This window comes from Entelurus aequoreus, linkage group LG09 (genome assembly GCF_033978785.1).
Source record: "Entelurus aequoreus isolate RoL-2023_Sb linkage group LG09, RoL_Eaeq_v1.1, whole genome shotgun sequence".
In the NCBI taxonomy this organism is placed as follows: Eukaryota; Metazoa; Chordata; class Actinopteri; order Syngnathiformes; family Syngnathidae; genus Entelurus; species Entelurus aequoreus.
Window position 1 is genome coordinate 69,466,170 of NC_084739.1, and position 26,784 is coordinate 69,492,953.

Here is a 26,784-nt window from a genome sequence, read left to right on the forward strand (position 1 = left end):
TATGTAAATAAACATTTACAGAATATTTCTGCGTAAATAACTAATTTCACAACATTTACATCTATGAGTTATAGTCCAGTGCGGCTAATATATGGAAATGTTTGTTTTTCTTCTGAAATTTAGTGGGTGTGGCTTATATACCGGTGCGCTTTTTAGTCTGGAAAATATGGTAATTTTTCACCAAATGGGGAAAGAAAAACCCATGTTATTTTGTAGAGTAACAGATACTACATTGCTTCACTTGGAAACAATTAAGGTATGTAAATAAACATTTACAGAATATTTCTGCGTAAATAACTAACTTCATAACATATACAGTACATCTGTGACTTATAGTCCGGTGCGGCTAATATATGGAAAATATTTTTTTCTTCTCAAATTTAGTGGGTGCGGCTTATATACTGGTGTGCTTTTTAGTCTGGAAAATATGGTCATCTTCCACCAAATGGGAAAACAAACATGTTATTTTGTAGAGTAACATATACTACATTGCTTCATTTGGAAACAATTAAGGTATGTAAATAAACATTTACAGAATATTTCTGCGTAAATAACTCATTTCACAACATTTACATCTGTGACTTATAGTCCAGTGCAGCTAATATATGGAAGAAAAAAAAGTTTCTTCTTAAATTTAGTGGGTGCGGCTTATATACCGGTGCACTTTTTAGTCTGAAAAATATGGTAATTTTTCACCAAATGGGGAAAGAAAAAAACATGTTATTTTGTAGACCAACAGATACTACATTGCTTCACTTGGAAACAATTAAGGTATGTAAATAAACATTTACAGAATATTTCTGCGTAAATAACTAACTTCACAACATATACAGTACATCTGTGACTTATAGTCCGGTGCGGCTAATATATGGAAAATATCTTTTTCTTCTCAAATTTAGTGGGTGCGGCTTATATACTGGTGTGCTTTTTAGTCTGGAAAATATGGTCATCATCCACCAAATGGGAAAACAAACATGTTATTTTGTAGAGTAACATATACTACATTGCTTCATTTGGAAACAATTAAGGTGTGTAAATAAACATTTACAGAATATTTCTGCGTAAATAACTAACTTCACAACATTTACATCTGTGACTTATAGTCCGGTGCGGCTAATATATGGAAAATATTTTTTTCTTCTAAAATTTAGTGGGTGCGGCTTATATACCTTTTTAGTCTGGAAAATATGGTCATCATCCACCAAATGGGAAAACAAACATGTTATTTTGTAGAGTAACATATACTACATTGCTTCATTTGGAAACAATTAAGGTGTGTAAATAAACATTTACAGAATATTTCTGCGTAAATAACTAACTTCACAACATTTACATCTGTGACTTATAGTCCGGTGCGGCTAATATATGGAAAATATTTTTTTCTTCTAAAATTTAGTGGGTGCGGCTTACATACTGGTGTGCTTTTTAGTCTGGAAAAATATGGTCATCTTCCACCAAATGGGAAAACAAACATGTTATTTTGTAGAGTAACATATACTACATTGCTTCATTTGGAAACAATTAAGGTATGTAAATAAACATTTACAGAATATTTCTGCGTAAATAACTAACTTCACAACATATACAGTACATCTGTGACTTATAGTCCAGTGCGGCTAATATATGGAAAATATTTTTCTCTTCTAAAATTTAGTGGGTGCGGCTTATATACTGGTGTGCTTTTTAGTCTGGAAAATATGGTCATCTTCCACCAAATGGGAAAACAAACATGTTATTTTGTAGAGTAACAGATACTACATTGCTTCATTTGGAAACAATTAAGGTATGTAAATAAAAATTTACAGAATATTTCTGTGTAAATAACTAATTTCACAACTTTTACATCTGTGAGTTACAGTATAGTCCAGTGCAGCTAATATATGGAAATGTTTGTTTTTCTTCTGAAATTTAGTGGGTGCGGCTTATATACCGGTGCGCTTTTTAGTCTGAAAAATATGGTAATTTTTCACCAAATGGGGAAAGAAAAACCCATGTTATTTTGTAGAGTAACAGATCCTACATTGCTTCACTTGGAAACAATTAAGGTATGTAAATAAACATTTACAGAATATTTCTGCGTAAATAACTAACTTCACAACATATACAGTACATCTGTGACTTATAGTCCGGTGCAGCTAATATATGGAAAATATTTTTTTCTTCTCAAATTTAGTGGGTGCGGCTTATATACTGGTGTGCTTTTTAGTCTGGAAAATATGGCCATCTTCCACCAAATGGGAAAACAAACATGTTATTTTGTAGAGTAACATATACTACATTGCTTCATTTGGAAACAATTAAGGTGTGTAAATAAACATTTACAGAATATTTCTGCGTAAATAACTAACTTCACAACATTTACATCTGTGACTTATAGTCCGGTGCGGCTAATATATGGAAAATATTTTTTTCTTCTCAAATTTAGTGGGTGCGGCTTATATACTGGTGTGCTTTTTAGTCTGGAAAATATGGTCATCTTCCACCAAATGGGAAAACAAACATGTTATTTTGTAGGGTAACATATACTACATTGCTTCATTTGGAAACAATTAAGGTATGTAAATAAACATTTACAGAATATTTCCGTGTAAATAACTCATTTCACAACATTTACATCTGTGACTTATAGTCCAGTGCAGCTAAATAATGGAAATGTTTGTTTTTCTTCTTAAATTTAGTGGGTGTGGCTTATATACCGGTGTGCTTTTTAGTCTGGAAAATATGGTAATTTTTCACCAAATGGGGAAAGAAAAAACCATGTTATTTTGTAGACCAACAGATACTACATTGCTTCACTTGGAAACAATTAAGGTATGTAAATAAACATTTACAGAATATTTCTGCGTAAATAACTAACTTCACAACATATACAGTACATCTGTGACTTATAGTCCGGTGCGGCTAATATATGGAAAATATTTTTTTCTTCTCAAATTTAGTGGGTGCGGCTTATATACCGGTGCGCTTTTTAGTCTGGAAAATATGGTAATTTTTCACCAAATGGGGAAAGAAAAAAACATGTTATTTTGTAGACCAACAGATACTACATTGCTTCACTTGGAAATAATTAAGGTATGTAAATAAACATTTACAGAATATTTCTGCGTAAATAACTAACTTCACAACATATACAGTACATCTGTGACTTATAGTCCGGTGCGGCTAATATATGGAAAATATTTTTTTCTTCTAAAATTTAGTGGGTGCGGCTTATATACCTTTTTAGTTTGGAAAATATGGTAATTTTCCACCAAATGGGGAAAAAAAAACATGTTATTTTGTAGAGTAACAGATACTACATTGCTTCATTTGGAAACAATTAATGTATGTAAATAAACATTTACAGAGTATTTCCGTGTAAATAACTCATTTCACAACATTTACATCTGTGACTTATAGTCCAGTGCAGCTAATATATGGAAAAAATGTTTCTTCTTAAATTTAGTGGTTGCGGCTTATATACCGGTGTGCTTTTTAGTCTGGAAAATATGGTAATTTTCCACCAAATGGGGGGAAAAAAACATGTTATTTTGTAGAGTAACAGGTACTACATTGCTTCATTTGGAAACAATTAAGGTATGTAAATAAACATTTACAGAATACTGCAGTGTAAATAACTCATTTCACAAAATATATATCTACGACTTATATATGGATACGTATTGTTTTCTTGTAAAATGTAGTGGGTGTGGCTTATATAGCGGTGCACTCTAGAGTCTGTAAAATAGGGTATTAACATCTACAATATCTTTTACATCTCAGTCCTAAAATTGTCATGTCTGTGTGATCATGTTTTGTTTTAGTCATGTTCGGTTTTGTTTTTGGACTCTTTGTGCACTTTTGTTTGTTTTGTCACCATAGCAACTTATTAGTTTTCACCTGTCATGTCACGCACCTGGGTTAGGGTTACCCTAGCCCTAACCCTATTCCTGTCTGCCATACTTTTCACGCTGTTCCATGCCAAGTAAGTTTTTGTTTATTGTTCATAGTTTTTGCTTTTGTGCAAGTTTTGTTTCATTAGTCAAGTTGGTCCTCCGCCATTGTGCGCGCCTTTTATTTGCTTTCTTTTTTTTGTAGTTTGTCAGAGTTTTAATAAATTATGTACTTACATTCACGTCTTGCCCGAGCCAACTTTCCGTTGCATTCCGGGAAAACACAACAACCCATAGTCCACGTACTGACAAAAATAGTTCAACATGTTTAGCAAGCAGCTAAGTAAGACTGAGCACCATCAGTTCTGGATCTGTTGGAGTCTGTGTGGACTTCAGAGGTGGTTCCAGCCCAGACAGACCCAGGAAAGTCCCCATGGTCATCCTGCCTTCATGATAGGACGGCAAGAAGAAAAGGAACAAACTCAAGTGGCCTCAAAGGAAGTCAGAAGTTCTTGTGTGGTCTTGTCCCCCCTGACACTGCACTCCATGACCAAGTCCAGGTCCAGGCCTCCCATGCAGCAGGCGGACCAACAAAGACTAGATGACCAAGTCCAGGTCCAGGCCTCCCATGCAGCAGGCGGACCAACAAAGACTTGATGATCAAGTCCAGGTCCAGGCCTCCCATGCAGCAGGCGGACCAACAAAAACTAGATGACCAAGTCCAGGTCCAGGCCTCCCATGCAGCAGGCGGACCAACAAAGACTTGATGATCAAGTCCAGGTCCAGGCCTCCCATGCAGCAGGCGGACCAACAAAAACTAGATGACCAAGTCCAGGTCCAGGCCTTCCATGCAGCAGGCGGACCAACAAAGACTAGATGACCAAGTCCAGGTCCAGGCCTCCCATGCAGCAGGCGGACCAACAAAGACTTGATGATCAAGTCCAGGTCCAGGCCTCCCATGCAGCAGGCGGACCAACAAAGACTAGATGACCAAGTCCAGGTCTCCCATGCAGCAGGCGGACCAACAAAGACTAGATGTCCAGGTCCAGGCCTCCCATGCAGCAGGCGGACCAACAAAGACTTGATGATCAAGTCCAGGTCCAGGCCTCCCATGCAGCAGGCAGACCAACAAAGACTAGATGATCAAGTCCAGGTCCAGGCCTCCCATGCAGCAGGCGGACCAACAAAGACTAGATGATCAAGTCCAGGTCCAGGCCTCCCGGGCAACAAACAAACAAACAAATGTAGTCCCAGGTCACCGCCTGCTTCGTAGTTTGAAGGAGCATTTTCCTGGCAGCCATTTTGCAGGGAAGGACCACATAGGAGGAGTGAGTGGTCAACGCTAACAATCTCTGGCCTCAAAACCTTGGCACAGGTCTTTATCCTCTGCTGAACTTGCATGTTTTTCCTGCTCCCCTCTGGGAACTCAGCCTTCTTCCAAAAGTTGAAAAACATGAGTGAGGACTGCAAACGACTTTGTGTTTGATGTTGATAGTCACACATGAACATCCTGCCAGCTTCTACAGACCCTGGACAAGGAGGGTAGGGTAGACCTTGGACAAGTGTCCAAAAGCAGTGAAGTTGTCAGGTTGTGTAAATGCTAAATAAAAAGAGAATACAACAAATCCTTTTCAACTTATATTCAATAGAATAGACTGCAAAGACAAGATATTTCATGTTCACACTGAGAAACTTTGGTATTTTTCTGCAAATAATCATGAACTTACAATGTAATGGCAGCAACACATGTCAAAAAAGGCATTTTTACCAGTGTGTTACATGGCCTTTCCTATCAACAACACCCAGTAAAGGTTTGGGAACTGAGGAGACACATTTTTGAAGTGGAATTATTTCCCATTCTTGCTTGATGTACAGCTTAAGTTGTTCAACAGTCTCCCTTCTCACATGTTAGCCTTCACACATTTTCAATGTCTGGACTACAGGCAGGCCAGTCTAGTACCCGCACTCTTTCACTACGCTGTTGTAACACCTGGCCTGGCATTGTCTTGCTGAAATAAGCAGGGGCGTCCATGATAACAACATATGTTGCTCCAAAAGCTGTATGTACCTTTCAGCATTAATGGTGCCTTCACAGATGTGTAAGTTACCCATGTCTTGGCCACTAATACACCCCCATACCATCACAGTGCAGGTGTAGTGCAGGTGTAGTGTAGGTGTAGTGCAGGTGTAGTCCAGGTGTAGTTGTACTCACCGGCGCCTCGATCTTGATGAGGGCGATGTCGGACCTTTCGTCCACGTCTTTAATCTTGGCGTCGTAGATGGCGCCGCTCTTGAGCTCCACCTTGACGCGGTGCTTGTTGGCCACCACGTGGGCGTTGGTCACGATCTGACCGTCCTCCGCCACCACGAAGCCTGAGCCGCTGGCCACCGCCACCTCCCGCTTGGAGTAGGTCATCCTTACAGGAGGACAACGTCGCACTTAGAAGCCACACCTACTACGTTACAAGCCACACCGACTACATTGCAAGCCACACCCACTACATAACGAGCCACACCCACTACATGGAGAAACTATATGTATTGTTGCATTTGAACAACTGTATTGTTGATAAAAGAGGTCAATTATTGGTATTATTCATTATCAATAGTGATATTTCTATTGGTATTTGTATTGCTCCATTTGTAGTGTAATAATGCTCATTGTCATTTCTGTATTATTTATTATTTCACTAACTGCTTCTTTACTATCATATTTGTACATGTTGTATTTGCTGATGTTGCTCTATTGTTGTTGTTGTTGTCTCTGTCTAATCCCCCTCTTGTCCCCACAATTCCCCTCTCTGTCGTCCTTTTTTTCTCTTTCTATCCCCTCCTGCTCCGGCCCGGCTGCACCAAATGAGCGTATCCCCTCCTGCTCCGGCCCGGCTGCACCAAATGAGCGTACCCCCTCCTGCTCCGGCCCGGCTGCACCACATGATAATATAAATACATTTAATCAAGTCAAATACAAATAAGCTGGACAGGACAAAAACTTATTTTTTTAAATTGAAGTAAAAACTATGTTTTCATATATAAGTCGCACTGGACTATAAGCTGCACATACATACTGGGAGTGACATATATACTGGGAGTGAAATACATACTGGGAGTGACATATATACTGGGAGTGAAATACATACTGGGAGTGACATATATACTGGGAGTGACATACATACTGGGAGTGACATATATACTGGGAGTGACATATATACTGGGAGTGAAATACATACTGGGAGTGACATATATACTGGGAGTGACATATATACTGGGAGTGACATATATACTGGGAGTAAAATACATACTGGGAGTGACATATATACTGGGAGTGACATATATACTGGGAGTGACATACATACTGGGAGTGAAATACATACTGGGAGTGACATATATACTGGGAGTGACATATATACTGGGAGTGACATATATACTGGGAGTGACATATATACTGGGAGTGAAATACATACTGGGAGTGACATATATACTGGGAGTGAAATACATACTGGGAGTGACATATATACTGGGAGTGACATATATACTGGGAGTTAAATACATACTGGGAGTGACATATATACTGGGAGTGACATATATACTGGGAGTGACATATATACTGAGAGTGAAATACATACTGGGAGTGACATATATACTGGGAGTGACATATATACTGGGAGTGACATATATACTGGGAGTGACATACATACTGGGAGTGAAATACATACTGGGAGTGACATATATACTGGGAGTGACATATATACTGGGAGTGACATATATACTGGGAGTGAAATACATACTGGGAGTGAAATACATACTGGGAGTGACATATATACTGGGAGTGAAATACATACTGGGAGTGAAATACATACTGGGAGTGAAATACATACTGGGAGTGACATATATACTGGGAGTGAAATATATACTGGGAGTGACATATATACTGGGAGTGAAATACATACTGGGAGTGAAATACATACTGGGAGTGAAATATATACTGGGAGTGACATATATACTGGGAGTGACATACATACTGGGAGTGACATATATACTGGGAGTGAAATACATACTGGGAGTGACATATATACTGGGAGTGAAATACATACTGGGAGTGACATATATACTGGGAGTGAAATACATACTGGGAGTGACATATATACTGGGAGTGACATATATACTGGGAGTGAAATACATACTGGGAGTGACATATATACTGGGAGTGACATATATACTGGGAGTGACATATATACTGGGAGTGAAATACATACTGGGAGTGACATATATACTGGGAGTGACATATATACTGGGAGTGACATATATACTGGGAGTGACATACATACTGGGAGTGAAATACATACTGGGAGTGACATATATACTGGGAGTGACATATATACTGGGAGTGACATATATACTGGGAGTGAAATACATACTGGGAGTGAAATACATACTGGGAGTGACATATATACTGGGAGTGAAATACATACTGGGAGTGACATATATACTGGGAGTGACATATATACTGGGAGTGACATATATACTGGGAGTGAAATATATACTGGGAGTGACATATATACTGGGAGTGACATACATACTGGGAGTGACATATATACTGGGAGTGAAATACATACTGGGAGTGACATATATACTGGGAGTGAAATACATACTGGGAGTGACATATATACTGGGAGTGACATACATACTGGGAGTGACATATATACTGGGAGTGACATATATACTGGGAGTGAAATACATACTGGGAGTGACATATATACTGGGAGTGACATATATACTGGGAGTGACATATATACTGGGAGTGAAATACATACTGGGAGTGACATATATGATGGGAGTGACATATATACTGGGAGTGACATATATACTGGGAGTGACATACATACTGGGAGTGAAATACATACTGGGAGTGACATATATACTGGGAGTGACATATATACTGGGAGTGACATATATACTGGGAGTGAAATACATACTGGGAGTGAAATACATACTGGGAGTGACATATATACTGGGAGTGAAATACATACTGGGAGTGAAATACATACTGGGAGTGAAATACATACTGGGAGTGGCATATATACTGGGAGTGAAATATATACTGGGAGTGACATATATACTGGGAGTGAAATACATACTGGGAGTGAAATACATACTGGGAGTGAAATATATACTGGGAGTGACATATATACTGGGAGTGACATACATACTGGGAGTGACATATATACTGGGAGTGACATACATACTGGGAGTGAAATACATACTGGGAGGGACATATATACTGGGAGTGACATATATACTGGGAGTGACATATATACTGGGAGTGACATATATACTGGGAGTGAAATACATACTGGGAGTGAAATACATACTGGGAGTGACATATATACTGGGAGTGAAATACATACTGGGAGTGAAATACATACTGGGAGTGAAATATATACTGGGAGTGACATATATACTGGAAGTGACATACATACTGGGAGTGACATATATACTGGGAGTGACATACATACTGGGAGTGAAATACATACTGGGAGTGACATATATACTGGGAGTGAAATATATACTGGGAGTGACATATATACTGGGAGTGACATATATACTGGGAGTGACATATATACTGGGAGTGACATACATACTGGGAGTGAAATATATACTGGGAGTGACATATATACTGGGAGTGACATACATACTGGGAGTGAAATACATACTGGGAGTGACATATATACTGGGAGTGACATACATACTGGGAGTGAAATACATACTGGGAGTGAAATACATACTGGGAGTGACACATATACTGGGAGTGAAATACATACTGGGAGTGAAATATATACTGGGAGTGAAATACATACTGGGAGTGAAATACATACTGGGAGTGAAATACATACTGGGAGTGACATATATACTGGGAGTGAAATACATACTGGGAGTGACATATATACTGGGAGTCAAATACATACTGGGAGTGAAATACATACTGGAAGTGACATATATACTGGGAGTGACATATATACTGGGGGTGAAATACATACTGGGAGTGACATATATACTGGGAGTGAAATACATACTGGGAGTGAAATATATACTGGGAGTGAAATATATACTGGCAGTGACACATATACTGGGAGTGACATACATACTGGGAGTGACATACATACTGGGAGTGAAATACATACTGGGAGTGAAATATATACTGGGAGTGAAATACATACTGGGAGTGAAATACATACTGGGAGTGACATATATACTGGGAGTGACATACATACTGGGAGTGAAATATATACTGGGAGTGAAATATATACTGGGAGTGACATATATACTGGGAGTGACATACATACTGGGAGTGAAATATATACTGGGAGTGACATATATACTGGGAGTGAAATACATACTGGGAGTGAAATACATACTGGGACTGAAATACATACTGGGAGTGACACATATACTGGGAGTGAAATACATACTGGGAGTGAAATATATACTGGGAGTGACACATATACTGGGAGTGAAATACATACTGGGAGTGAAATACATACTGGGAGTGACATATATACTGGGAGTGAAATACATACTGGGAGTGACATATATACTGGGAGTCAAATACATACTGGGAGTGAAATACATACTGGGAGTGACATATATACTGGGGGTGAAATACATACTGGGAGTGACATATATACTGGGAGTGAAATACATACTGGGAGTGAAATATATACTGGGAGTGAAATATATACTGGCAGTGACACATATACTGGGAGTGACATACATACTGGGAGTGACATACATACTGGGAGTGAAATACATACTGGGAGTGAAATATATACTGGGAGTGAAATACATACTGGGAGTGAAATACATACTGGGAGTGACATATATACTGGGAGTGAAATACATACTGGGAGTGAAATATATACTGGGAGTGAAATATATACTGGCAGTGACACATATACTGGGAGTGACATACATACTGGGAGTGACATACATACTGGGAGTGAAATACATACTGGGAGTGAAATATATACTGGGAGTGAAATACATACTGGGAGTGAAATACATACTGGGAGTGACATATATACTGGGAGTGACATACATACTGGGAGTGAAATATATACTGGGAGTGAAATATATACTGGGAGTGACATATATACTGGGAGTGACATACATACTGGGAGTGAAATATATACTGGGAGTGACATATATACTGGGAGTGAAATATATACTGGGAGTGAAATACATACTGGGAGTGACATATATACTGGGAGTGAAATACATACTGGGAGTGACATATATACTGGGAGTGACATATATACTGGGAGTGAAATACATACTGGGAGTGACATACATACTGGGAGTGACATATATACTGGGAGTGAAATACATACTGGGAGTGACATATATACTGGGAGTGACATATATACTGGGAGTGAAATACATACTGGGAGTGAAATACATACTGGGAGTGACATATATACTGGGAGTGACATGTATACTGGGAGTGACATATATACTGGGAGTGACATACATACTGGGAGTGAAATACATACTGGGAGTGAAATATATACTGGGAGTGAAATACATACTGGGAGTGAAATACATACTGGGAGTGAAATACATACTGGGAGTGACATATATACTGGGAGTGACATATATACTGGGAGTGACATGTATACTGGGAGTCAAATACATACTGGGAGTGAAATACATACTGGGAGTGAAATACATACTGGGAGTGACATATATACTGGGAGTGACATATATACTGGGAGTCAAATACATACTGGGAGTGAAATACATACTGGGAGTGAAATACATACTGGGAGTGACATATATACTGGGAGTGACATATATACTGGGAGTGACATATATACTGGGAGTGAAATACATACTGGGAGTCAAATACATACTGGGAGTGAAATATATACTGGGAGTGACATATATACTGGGAGTGACATACATACTGGGAGTGACATATATACTGGGAGTGACATACATACTGGGAGTGACATATATACTGGGAGTGAAATACATACTGGGAGTGAAATACATACTGGGAGTGACATATATACTGGGAGTGACATACATACTGGGAGTGACATACATACTGGGAGTGACATATATACTGGGAGTGAAATACATACTGGGAGTGACATACATACTGGGAGTGACATATATACTGGAAGTGACATATATACTGGGAGTGACATATATACTGGGAGTGAAATACATACTGGGAGTGACATATATACTGGGAGTGAAATACATACTGGGAGTGAAATACATACTGGGAGTGAAATACATACTGGGAGTGACATATATACTGGGAGTGACATATATACTGGGAATGACATATATACTGGGAGTGACATATATACTGGGAGTGAAATATATACTGGGAGTGACATACATACTGGGAGTGACATATATACTGGGAGTGAAATACATACTGGGAGTGACATATATACTGGGAGTGAAATACATACTGGGAGTGAAATATATACTGGGAGTGACATATATACTGGGAGTGAAATACATACTGGGAGTGAAATACATACTGGGAGTGACATATATACTGGGAGTGAAATACATACTGGGAGTGAAACATATACTGGGAGTGACACATATACTGGGAGTGAAATATATACTGGGAGTGAAATATATACTGGCAGTGACACATATACTGGGAGTGACATACATACTGGGAGTGACATATATACTGGGAGTGAAATATATACTGGCAGTGACACATATACTGGGAGTGACATACATACTGGGAGTGACATATATACTGGGAGTGAAATACATACTGGGAGTGACATATATACTGGGAGTGACATACATACTGGGAGTGAAATACATACTGGGAGTGACACATATACTGGGAGTGAAATACATACTGGGAGTGAAATATATACTGGGAGTGACACATATACTGGGAGTGAAATATATACTGGGAGTGAAATACATACTGGGAGTGACATATATACTGGGAGTGACATATATACTGGGAGTGAAATACATACTGGGAGTGACATATATACTGGGAGTGACATACATACTGGGAGTGAAATATATACTGGGAGTGAAATATATACTGGGAGTGACATATATACTGGGAGTGACATACATACTGGGAGTGAAATATATACTGGGAGTGACATATATACTGGGAGTGAAATACATACTGGGAGTGAAATATATACTGGGAGTGACACATATACTGGGAGTGAAATACATACTGGGAGTGAAATACATACTGGGAGTGAAATACATACTGGGAGTGACATATATACTGGGAGTCAAATACATACTGGGAGTGAAATACATACTGGGAGTGACATATATACTGGGGGTGAAATACATACTGGGAGTGACATATATACTGGGAGTGAAATACATACTGGGAGTGAAATATATACTGGGAGTGAAATATATACTGGCAGTGACACATATACTGGGAGTGACATACATACTGGGAGTGACATACATACTGGGAGTGAAATACATACTGGGAGTGAAATATATACTGGGAGTGAAATACATACTGGGAGTGAAATACATACTGGGAGTGACATATATACTGGGAGTGAAATACATACTGGGAGTGAAATATATACTGGGAGTGAAATATATACTGGCAGTGACACATATACTGGGAGTGACATACATACTGGGAGTGACATACATACTGGGAGTGAAATATATACTGGGAGTGACATATATACTGGGAGTGACATACATACTGGGAGTGACATATATACTGGGAGTGACATACATACTGGGAGTGACATATATACTGGGAGTGAAATACATACTGGGAGTGAAATACATACTGGGAGTGACATATATACTGGGAGTGACATACATACTGGGAGTGACATACATACTGGGAGTGACATATATACTGGGAGTGAAATACATACTGGGAGTGACATACATACTGGGAGTGACATATATACTGGAAGTGACATATATACTGGGAGTGACATATATACTGGGAGTGAAATACATACTGGGAGTGACATATATACTGGGAGTGAAATACATACTGGGAGTGAAATACATACTGGGAGTGAAATACATACTGGGAGTGACATATATACTGGGAGTGACATATATACTGGGAGTGACATATATACTGGGAGTGACATATATACTGGGAGTGAAATATATACTGGGAGTGACATACATACTGGGAGTGACATATATACTGGGAGTGAAATACATACTGGGAGTGACATATATACTGGGAGTGAAATACATACTGGGAGTGAAATATATACTGGGAGTGACATATATACTGGGAGTGAAATACATACTGGGAGTGAAATACATACTGGGAGTGACATATATACTGGGAGTGAAATACATACTGGGAGTGAAACATATACTGGGAGTGACACATATACTGGGAGTGAAATATATACTGGGAGTGAAATATATACTGGCAGTGACACATATACTGGGAGTGACATACATACTGGGAGTGACATATATACTGGGAGTGAAATACATACTGGGAGTGACATATATACTGGGAGTGAAATACATACTGGGAGTGACATATATACTGGGAGTGACATACATACTGGGAGTGACATATATACTGGGAGTGACATATATACTGGGAGTGAAATACATACTGGGAGTGACATATATACTGGGAGTGACATATATACTGGGAGTGACATATATACTGGGAGTAAAATACATACTGGGAGTGACATATATACTGGGAGTGACATATATACTGGGAGTGACATACATACTGGGAGTGAAATACATACTGGGAGTGACATATATACTGGGAGTGACATATATACTGGGAGTGACATATATACTGGGAGTGACATATATACTGGGAGTGAAATACATACTGGGAGTGACATATATACTGGGAGTGAAATACATACTGGGAGTGACATATATACTGGGAGTGACATATATACTGGGAGTTAAATACATACTGGGAGTGACATATATACTGGGAGTGACATATATACTGGGAGTGACATATATACTGAGAGTGAAATACATACTGGGAGTGACATATATACTGGGAGTGACATATATACTGGGAGTGACATATATACTGGGAGTGACATACATACTGGGAGTGAAATACATACTGGGAGTGACATATATACTGGGAGTGACATATATACTGGGAGTGACATATATACTGGGAGTGAAATACATACTGGGAGTGAAATACATACTGGGAGTGACATATATACTGGGAGTGAAATACATACTGGGAGTGAAATACATACTGGGAGTGAAATACATACTGGGAGTGACATATATACTGGGAGTGAAATATATACTGGGAGTGACATATATACTGGGAGTGAAATACATACTGGGAGTGAAATACATACTGGGAGTGAAATATATACTGGGAGTGACATATATACTGGGAGTGACATACATACTGGGAGTGACATATATACTGGGAGTGAAATACATACTGGGAGTGACATATATACTGGGAGTGAAATACATACTGGGAGTGACATATATACTGGGAGTGAAATACATACTGGGAGTGACATATATACTGGGAGTGACATATATACTGGGAGTGAAATACATACTGGGAGTGACATATATACTGGGAGTGACATATATACTGGGAGTGACATATATACTGGGAGTGAAATACATACTGGGAGTGACATATATACTGGGAGTGACATATATACTGGGAGTGACATATATACTGGGAGTGACATACATACTGGGAGTGAAATACATACTGGGAGTGACATATATACTGGGAGTGACATATATACTGGGAGTGACATATATACTGGGAGTGAAATACATACTGGGAGTGAAATACATACTGGGAGTGACATATATACTGGGAGTGAAATACATACTGGGAGTGACATATATACTGGGAGTGACATATATACTGGGAGTGACATATATACTGGGAGTGAAATATATACTGGGAGTGACATATATACTGGGAGTGACATACATACTGGGAGTGACATATATACTGGGAGTGAAATACATACTGGGAGTGACATATATACTGGGAGTGAAATACATACTGGGAGTGACATATATACTGGGAGTGACATACATACTGGGAGTGACATATATACTGGGAGTGACATATATACTGGGAGTGAAATACATACTGGGAGTGACATATATACTGGGAGTGACATATATACTGGGAGTGACATATATACTGGGAGTGAAATACATACTGGGAGTGACATATATGATGGGAGTGACATATATACTGGGAGTGACATATATACTGGGAGTGACATACATACTGGGAGTGAAATACATACTGGGAGTGACATATATACTGGGAGTGACATATATACTGGGAGTGACATATATACTGGGAGTGAAATACATACTGGGAGTGAAATACATACTGGGAGTGACATATATACTGGGAGTGAAATACATACTGGGAGTGAAATACATACTGGGAGTGAAATACATACTGGGAGTGGCATATATACTGGGAGTGAAATATATACTGGGAGTGACATATATACTGGGAGTGAAATACATACTGGGAGTGAAATACATACTGGGAGTGAAATATATACTGGGAGTGACATATATACTGGGAGTGACATACATACTGGGAGTGACATATATACTGGGAGTGACATACATACTGGGAGTGAAATACATACTGGGAGGGACATATATACTGGGAGTGACATATATACTGGGAGTGACATATATACTGGGAGTGACATATATACTGGGAGTGAAATACATACTGGGAGTGAAATACATACTGGGAGTGACATATATACTGGGAGTGAAATACATACTGGGAGTGAAATACATACTGGGAGTGAAATATATACTGGGAGTGACATATATACTGGAAGTGACATACATACTGGGAGTGACATATATACTGGGAGTGACATACATACTGGGAGTGAAATACATACTGGGAGTGACATATATACTGGGAGTGAAATATATACTGGGAGTGACATATATACTGGGAGTGACATATATACTGGGAGTGACATATATACTGGGAGTGACATACATACTGGGAGTGAAATATATACTGGGAGTGACATATATACTGGGAGTGACATACATACTGGGAGTGAAATACATACTGGGAGTGACATATATACTGGGAGTGACATACATACTGGGAGTGAAATACATACTGGGAGTGAAATACATACTGGGAGTGACACATATACTGGGAGTGAAATACATACTGGGAGTGAAATATATACTGGGAGTGAAATACATACTGGGAGTGAAATACATACTGGGAGTGAAATACATACTGGGAGTGACATATATACTGGGAGTGAAATACATACTGGGAGTGACATATATACTGGGAGTCAAATACATACTGGGAGTGAAATACATACTGGAAGTGACATATATACTGGGAGTGACATATATACTGGGGGTGAAATACATACTGGGAGTGACATATATACTGGGAGTGAAATACATACTGGGAGTGAAATATATACTGGGAGTGAAATATATACTGGCAGTGACACATATACTGGGAGTGACATACATACTGGGAGTGACATACATACTGGGAGTGAAATACATACTGGGAGTGAAATATATACTGGGAGTGAAATACATACTGGGAGTGAAATACATACTGGGAGTGACATATATACTGGGAGTGACATACATACTGGGAGTGAAATATATACTGGGAGTGAAATATATACTGGGAGTGACATATATACTGGGAGTGACATACATACTGGGAGTGAAATATATACTGGGAGTGACATATATACTGGGAGTGAAATACATACTGGGAGTGAAATACATACTGGGACTGAAATACATACTGGGAGTGACACATATACTGGGAGTGAAATACATACTGGGAGTGAAATATATACTGGGAGTGACACATATACTGGGAGTGAAATACATACTGGGAGTGAAATACATACTGGGAGTGACATATATACTGGGAGTGAAATACATACTGGGAGTGACATATATACTGGGAGTCAAATACATACTGGGAGTGAAATACATACTGGGAGTGACATATATACTGGGGGTGAAATACATACTGGGAGTGACATATATACTGGGAGTGAAATACATACTGGGAGTGAAATATATACTGGGAGTGAAATATATACTGGCAGTGACACATATACTGGGAGTGACATACATACTGGGAGTGACATACATACTGGGAGTGAAATACATACTGGGAGTGAAATATATACTGGGAGTGAAATACATACTGGGAGTGAAATACATACTGGGAGTGACATATATACTGGGAGTGAAATACATACTGGGAGTGAAATATATACTGGGAGTGAAATATATACTGGCAGTGACACATATACTGGGAGTGACATACATACTGGGAGTGACATACATACTGGGAGTGAAATACATACTGGGAGTGAAATATATACTGGGAGTGAAATACATACTGGGAGTGAAATACATACTGGGAGTGACATATATACTGGGAGTGACATACATACTGGGAGTGAAATATATACTGGGAGTGAAATATATACTGGGAGTGACATATATACTGGGAGTGACATACATACTGGGAGTGAAATATATACTGGGAGTGACATATATACTGGGAGTGAAATATATACTGGGAGTGAAATACATACTGGGAGTGACATATATACTGGGAGTGAAATACATACTGGGAGTGACATATATACTGGGAGTGACATATATACTGGGAGTGAAATACATACTGGGAGTGACATACATACTGGGAGTGACATATATACTGGGAGTGAAATACATACTGGGAGTGACATATATACTGGGAGTGACATATATACTGGGAGTGAAATACATACTGGGAGTGAAATACATACTGGGAGTGACATATATACTGGGAGTGACATGTATACTGGGAGTGACATATATACTGGGAGTGACATACATACTGGGAGTGAAATACATACTGGGAGTGAAATATATACTGGGAGTGAAATACATACTGGGAGTGAAATACATACTGGGAGTGAAATACATACTGGGAGTGACATATATACTGGGAGTGACATATATACTGGGAGTGACATGTATACTGGGAGTCAAATACATACTGGGAGTGAAATACATACTGGGAGTGAAATACATACTGGGAGTGACATATATACTGGGAGTGACATATATACTGGGAGTCAAATACATACTGGGAGTGAAATACATACTGGGAGTGAAATACATACTGGGAGTGACATATATACTGGGAGTGACATATATACTGGGAGTGACATATATACTGGGAGTGAAATACATACTGGGAGTCAAATACATACTGGGAGTGAAATATATACTGGGAGTGACATATATACTGGGAGTGACATACATACTGGGAGTGACATATATACTGGGAGTGACATACATACTGGGAGTGACATATATACTGGGAGTGAAATACATACTGGGAGTGAAATACATACTGGGAGTGACATATATACTGGGAGTGACATACATACTGGGAGTGACATACATACTGGGAGTGACATATATACTGGGAGTGAAATACATACTGGGAGTGACATACATACTGGGAGTGACATATATACTGGAAGTGACATATATACTGGGAGTGACATATATACTGGGAGTGAAATACATACTGGGAGTGACATATATACTGGGAGTGAAATACATACTGGGAGTGAAATACATACTGGGAGTGAAATACATACTGGGAGTGACATATATACTGGGAGTGACATATATACTGGGAATGACATATATACTGGGAGTGACATATATACTGGGAGTGAAATATATACTGGGAGTGACATACATACTGGGAGTGACATATATACTGGGAGTGAAATACATACTGGGAGTGACATATATACTGGGAGTGAAATACATACTGGGAGTGAAATATATACTGGGAGTGACATATATACTGGGAGTGAAATACATACTGGGAGTGAAATACATACTGGGAGTGACATATATACTGGGAGTGAAATACATACTGGGAGTGAAACATATACTGGGAGTGACACATATACTGGGAGTGAAATATATACTGGGAGTGAAATATATACTGGCAGTGACACATATACTGGGAGTGACATACATACTGGGAGTGACATATATACTGGGAGTGAAATATATACTGGCAGTGACACATATACTGGGAGTGACATACATACTGGGAGTGACATATATACTGGGAGTGAAATACATACTGGGAGTGACATATATACTGGGAGTGACATACATACTGGGAGTGAAATACATACTGGGAGTGACACATATACTGGGAGTGAAATACATACTGGGAGTGAAATATATACTGGGAGTGACACATATACTGGGAGTGAAATATATACTGGGAGTGAAATACATACTGGGAGTGACATATATACTGGGAGTGACATATATACTGGGAGTGAAATACATACTGGGAGTGACATATATACTGGGAGTGACATACATACTGGGAGTGAAATATATACTGGGAGTGAAATATATACTGGGAGTGACATATATACTGGGAGTGACATACATACTGGGAGTGAAATATATACTGGGAGTGACATATATACTGGGAGTGAAATACATACTGGGAGTGAAATATATACTGGGAGTGACACATATACTGGGAGTGAAATACATACTGGGAGTGAAATACATACTGGGAGTGAAATACATACTGGGAGTGACATATATACTGGGAGTCAAATACATACTGGGAGTGAAATACATACTGGGAGTGACATATATACTGGGGGTGAAATACATACTGGGAGTGACATATATACTGGGAGTGAAATACATACTGGGAGTGAAATATATACTGGGAGTGAAATATATACTGGCAGTGACACATATACTGGGAGTGACATACATACTGGGAGTGACATACATACTGGGAGTGAAATACATACTGGGAGTGAAATATATACTGGGAGTGAAATACATACTGGGAGTGAAATACATACTGGGAGTGACATATATACTGGGAGTGAAATACATACTGGGAGTGAAATATATACTGGGAGTGAAATATATACTGGCAGTGACACATATACTGGGAGTGACATACATACTGGGAGTGACATACATACTGGGAGTGAAATATATACTGGGAGTGACATATATACTGGGAGTGACATACATACTGGGAGTGACATATATACTGGGAGTGACATACATACTGGGAGTGACATATATACTGGGAGTGAAATACATACTGGGAGTGAAATACATACTGGGAGTGACATATATACTGGGAGTGACATACATACTGGGAGTGACATACATACTGGGAGTGACATATATACTGGGAGTGAAATACATACTGGGAGTGACATACATACTGGGAGTGACATATATACTGGAAGTGACATATATACTGGGAGTGACATATATACTGGGAGTGAAATACATACTGGGAGTGACATATATACTGGGAGTGAAATACATACTGGGAGTGAAATACATACTGGGAGTGAAATACATACTGGGAGTGACATATATACTGGGAGTGACATATATACTGGGAGTGACATATATACTGGGAGTGACATATATACTGGGAGTGAAATATATACTGGGAGTGACATACATACTGGGAGTGACATATATACTGGGAGTGAAATACATACTGGGAGTGACATATATACTGGGAGTGAAATACATACTGGGAGTGAAATATATACTGGGAGTGACATATATACTGGGAGTGAAATACATACTGGGAGTGAAATACATACTGGGAGTGACATATATACTGGGAGTGAAATACATACTGGGAGTGAAACATATACTGGGAGTGACACATATACTGGGAGTGAAATATATACTGGGAGTGAAATATATACTGGCAGTGACACATATACTGGGAGTGACATACATACTGGGAGTGACATATATACTGGGAGTGAAATATATACTGGCAGTGACACATATACTGGGAGTGACATACATACTGGGAGTGACATATATACTGGGAGTGAAATACATACTGGGAGTGACATATATACTGGGAGTGACATACATACTGGGAGTGAAATACATACTGGGAGTGACACATATACTGGGAGTGAAATACATACTGGGAGTGAAATATATACTGGGGGTGACACATATACTGGGAGTGAAATATATACTGGGAGTGAAATACATACTGGGAGTGACATATATACTGGGAGTGACATATATACTGGGAGTGAAATACATACTGGGAGTGACATATATACTGGGAGTGACATACATACTGGGAGTGAAATATATACTGGGAGTGAAATATATACTGGGAGTGACATATATACTGGGAGTGACATACATACTGGGAGTGAAATATATACTGGGAGTGACATATATACTGGGAGTGAAATACATACTGGGAGTGAAATACATACTGGGACTGAAATACATACTGGGAGTGACACATATACTGGGAGTGAAATACATACTGGGAGTGAAATATATACTGGGAGTGACACATATACTGGGAGTGAAATACATACTGGGAGTGAAATACATACTGGGAGTGACATATATACTGGGAGTGAAATACATACTGGGAGTGACATATATACTGGGAGTCAAATACATACTGGGAGTCAAATACATACTGGGAGTGACATATATACTGGGGGTGAAATACATACTGGGAGTGACATATATACTGGGAGTGAAATACATACTGGGAGTGAAATATATACTGGGAGTGAAATATATACTGGCAGTGACACATATACTGGGAGTGACATACATACTGGGAGTGACATACATACTGGGAGTGAAATACATACTGGGAGTGAAATATATACTGGGAGTGAAATACATACTGGGAGTGAAATACATACTGGGAGTGACATATATACTGGGAGTGAAATACATACTGGGAGTGAAATATATACTGGGAGTGAAATATATACTGGCAGTGACACATATACTGGGAGTGACATACATACTGGGAGTGACATACATACTGGGAGTGAAATACATACTGGGAGTGAAATATATACTGGGAGTGAAATACATACTGGGAGTGAAATACATACTGGGAGTGACATATATACTGGGAGTGACATACATACTGGGAGTGAAATATATACTGGGAGTGAAATATATACTGGGAGTGACATATATACTGGGAGTGACATACATACTGGGAGTGAAATATATACTGGGAGTGACATATATACTGGGAGTGAAATACATACTGGGAGTGAAATACATACTGGGAGTGAAATACATACTGGGAGTGACATATATACTGGGAGTGAAATATATACTGGGAGTGACATATATACTGGGAGTGAAATACATACTGGGAGTGACATATATACTGGGAGTGAAATATATACTGGGAGTGAAATACATACTGGGAGTGACATATATACTGGGAGTGAAATACATACTGGGAGTGACATATATACTGGGAGTGACATATATACTGGGAGTGAAATACATACTGGGAGTGACATACATACTGGGAGTGACATATATACTGGGAGTGAAATACATACTGGGAGTGACATATATACTGGGAGTGACATATATACTGGGAGTGAAATACATACTGGGAGTGAAATACATACTGGGAGTGACATATATACTGGGAGTGACATGTATACTGGGAGTGACATATATACTGGGAGTGACATACATACTGGGAGTGAAATACATACTGGGAGTGAAATATATACTGGGAGTGAAATACATACTGGGAGTGAAATACATACTGGGAGTGAAATACATACTGGGAGTGACATATATACTGGGAGTGACATATATACTGGGAGTGACATATATACTGGGAGTCAAATACATACTGGGAGTGAAATACATACTGGGAGTGAAATACATACTGGGAGTGACATATATACTGGGAGTGACATATATACTGGGAGTCAAATACATACTGGGAGTGAAATACATACTGGGAGTGAAATACATACTGGGAGTGACATATATACTGGGAGTGACATATATACTGGGAGTGACATATATACTGGGAGTGAAATACATACTGGGAGTCAAATACATACTGGGAGTGAAATATATACTGGGAGTGACATATATACTGGGAGTGACATACATACTGGGAGTGACATATATACTGGGAGTGACATACATACTGGGAGTGACATATATACTGGGAGCGAAATACATACTGGGAGTGAAATACATACTGGGAGTGACATATATACTGGGAGTGACATACATACTGGGAGTGACATACATACTGGGAGTGACATATATACTGGGAGTGAAATACATACTGGGAGTGACATACATACTGGGAGTGACATATATACTGGAAGTGACATATATACTGGGAGTGACATATATACTGGGAGTGAAATACATACTGGGAGTGACATATATACTGGGAGTGAAATACATACTGGGAGTGAAATACATACTGGGAGTGAAATACATACTGGGAGTGACATATATACTGGGAGTGACATATATACTGGGAGTGACATATATACTGGGAGTGACATATATACTGGGAGTGAAATATATACTGGGAGTGACATACATACTGGGAGTGACATATATACTGGGAGTGACATATATACTGGGAGTGAAATACATACTGGGAGTGACATATATACTGGGAGTGAAATACATACTGGGAGTGAAATATATACTGGGAGTGACATATATACTGGGAGTGAAATACATACTGGGAGTGAAATACATACTGGGAGTGACATATATACTGGGAGTGAAATACATACTGGGAGTGAAACATATACTGGGAGTGACACATATACTGGGAGTGAAATATATACTGGGAGTGAAATATATACTGGCAGTGACACATATACTGGGAGTGACATACATACTGGGAGTGACATATATACTGGGAGTGAAATATATACTGGCAGTGACACATATACTGGGAGTGACATACATACTGGGAGTGACATATATACTGGGAGTGAAATACATACTGGGAGTGACATATATACTGGGAGTGACATACATACTGGGAGTGAAATACATACTGGGAGTGACACATATACTGGGAGTGAAATACATACTGGGAGTGAAATATATACTGGGAGTGACACATATACTGGGAGTGAAATATATACTGGGAGTGAAATACATACTGGGAGTGACATATATACTGGGAGTGACATATATACTGGGAGTGAAATACATACTGGGAGTGACATATATACTGGGAGTGACATATATACTGGGAGTGACATATATACTGGGAGTGAAATACACACTGGGAGTCAAATACATACTGGGAGTGACATATATACTGGGAGTGACATATATACTGGGAGTGAAATACACACTGGGAGTCAAATACATACTGGGAGTGACATATATACTGGGAGTCAAATACACACTGGGAGTCAAATACATACTGGGAGTGACATATATATACTGGGAGTGACATATATATACTGGGAGTGAAATACATACTGGGAGTGACATATATACTGGGAGTGAAATACATACTGGGAGTGACATATATACTGGGAGTGACATATATACTGGGAGTGAAATACATACTGGGAGTGACACATATACTGGGAGTGACATACATACTGGGAGTGAAATACATACTGGGAGTGACACATATACTGGGAGTGAAATACATACTGGGAGTGAAATATATACTGGGAGTGACACATATACTGGGAGTGAAATATATACTGGGAGTGAAATACATACTGGGAGTGACATATATACTGGGAGTGACATATATACTGGGAGTGACATATATACTGGGAGTGAAATACACACTGGGAGTCAAATACATACTGGGAGTGACATATATACTGGGAGTGACATATATACTGGGAGTGAAATACACACTGGGAGTCAAATACATACTGGGAGTGACATATATACTGGGAGTCAAATACACACTGGGAGTCAAATACATACTGGGAGTGACATATATATACTGGGAGTGACATATATATACTGGGAGTGAAATACATACTGGGAGTGACATATATACTGGGAGTGAAATACATACTGGGAGTGACATATATACTGGGAGTGACATACATACTGGGAGTGAAATACATACTGGGAGTGACACATATACTGGGAGTGAAATACATACTGGGAGTGAAATATATACTGGGAGTGACACATATACTGGGAGTGAAATATATACTGGGAGTGAAATACATACTGGGAGTGACATATATACTGGGAGTGAAATACATACTGGGAGTGAAATATATACTGGGAGTGACACATATACTGGGAGTGAAATATATACTGGGAGTGAAATACATACTGGGAGTGACATATATACTGGGAGTGACATATATACTGGGAGTGAAATACATACTGGGAGTGACATATATACTGGGAGTGACATATATACTGGGAGTGAAATACACACTGGGAGTCAAATACATACTGGGAGTGACATATATACTGGGAGTGACATATATACTGGGAGTGAAATACACACTGGGAGTCAAATACATACTGGGAGTGACATATATACTGGGAGTCAAATACACACTGGGAGTCAAATACATACTGGGAGTGACATATATATACTGGGAGTGACATATATATACTGGGAGTGAAATACATACTGGGAGTGACATATATACTGGGAGTGAAATACATACTGGGAGTGACATATATACTGGGAGTGACATATATACTGGGAGTGACATATATACTGGGAGTGACATACATACTGGGAGTGAAATACATACTGGGAGTGACATATATACTGGGAGTGACATATATACTGGGAGTGAAATACATACTGGGAGTGACATATATACTGGGAGTCAAATACATACTGGGAGTCAAATACATACTGGGAGTGAAATACATGCTGGGAGTGAAATACATACTGGGAGTGAAATACATACTGGGAGTGACATATATACTGGGAGTGACATAC

General features: G+C 39.0%; 1 protein-coding gene across 1 annotated transcript in view; it reads right to left on the minus strand.

Annotated features, from left to right (window-relative positions):
• Positions 1-26,784, minus strand: part of LOC133656939 (serine protease HTRA1A-like) — a 70,788-nt gene that overhangs the window by 29,268 nt on the left and 14,736 nt on the right. The window contains exon 3 of the mRNA XM_062057819.1: positions 6,085-6,289. Within this exon, the coding sequence (XP_061913803.1) occupies positions 6,085-6,289 (205 nt within the window). The remainder of the gene's footprint in view (positions 1-6,084; positions 6,290-26,784) is intronic.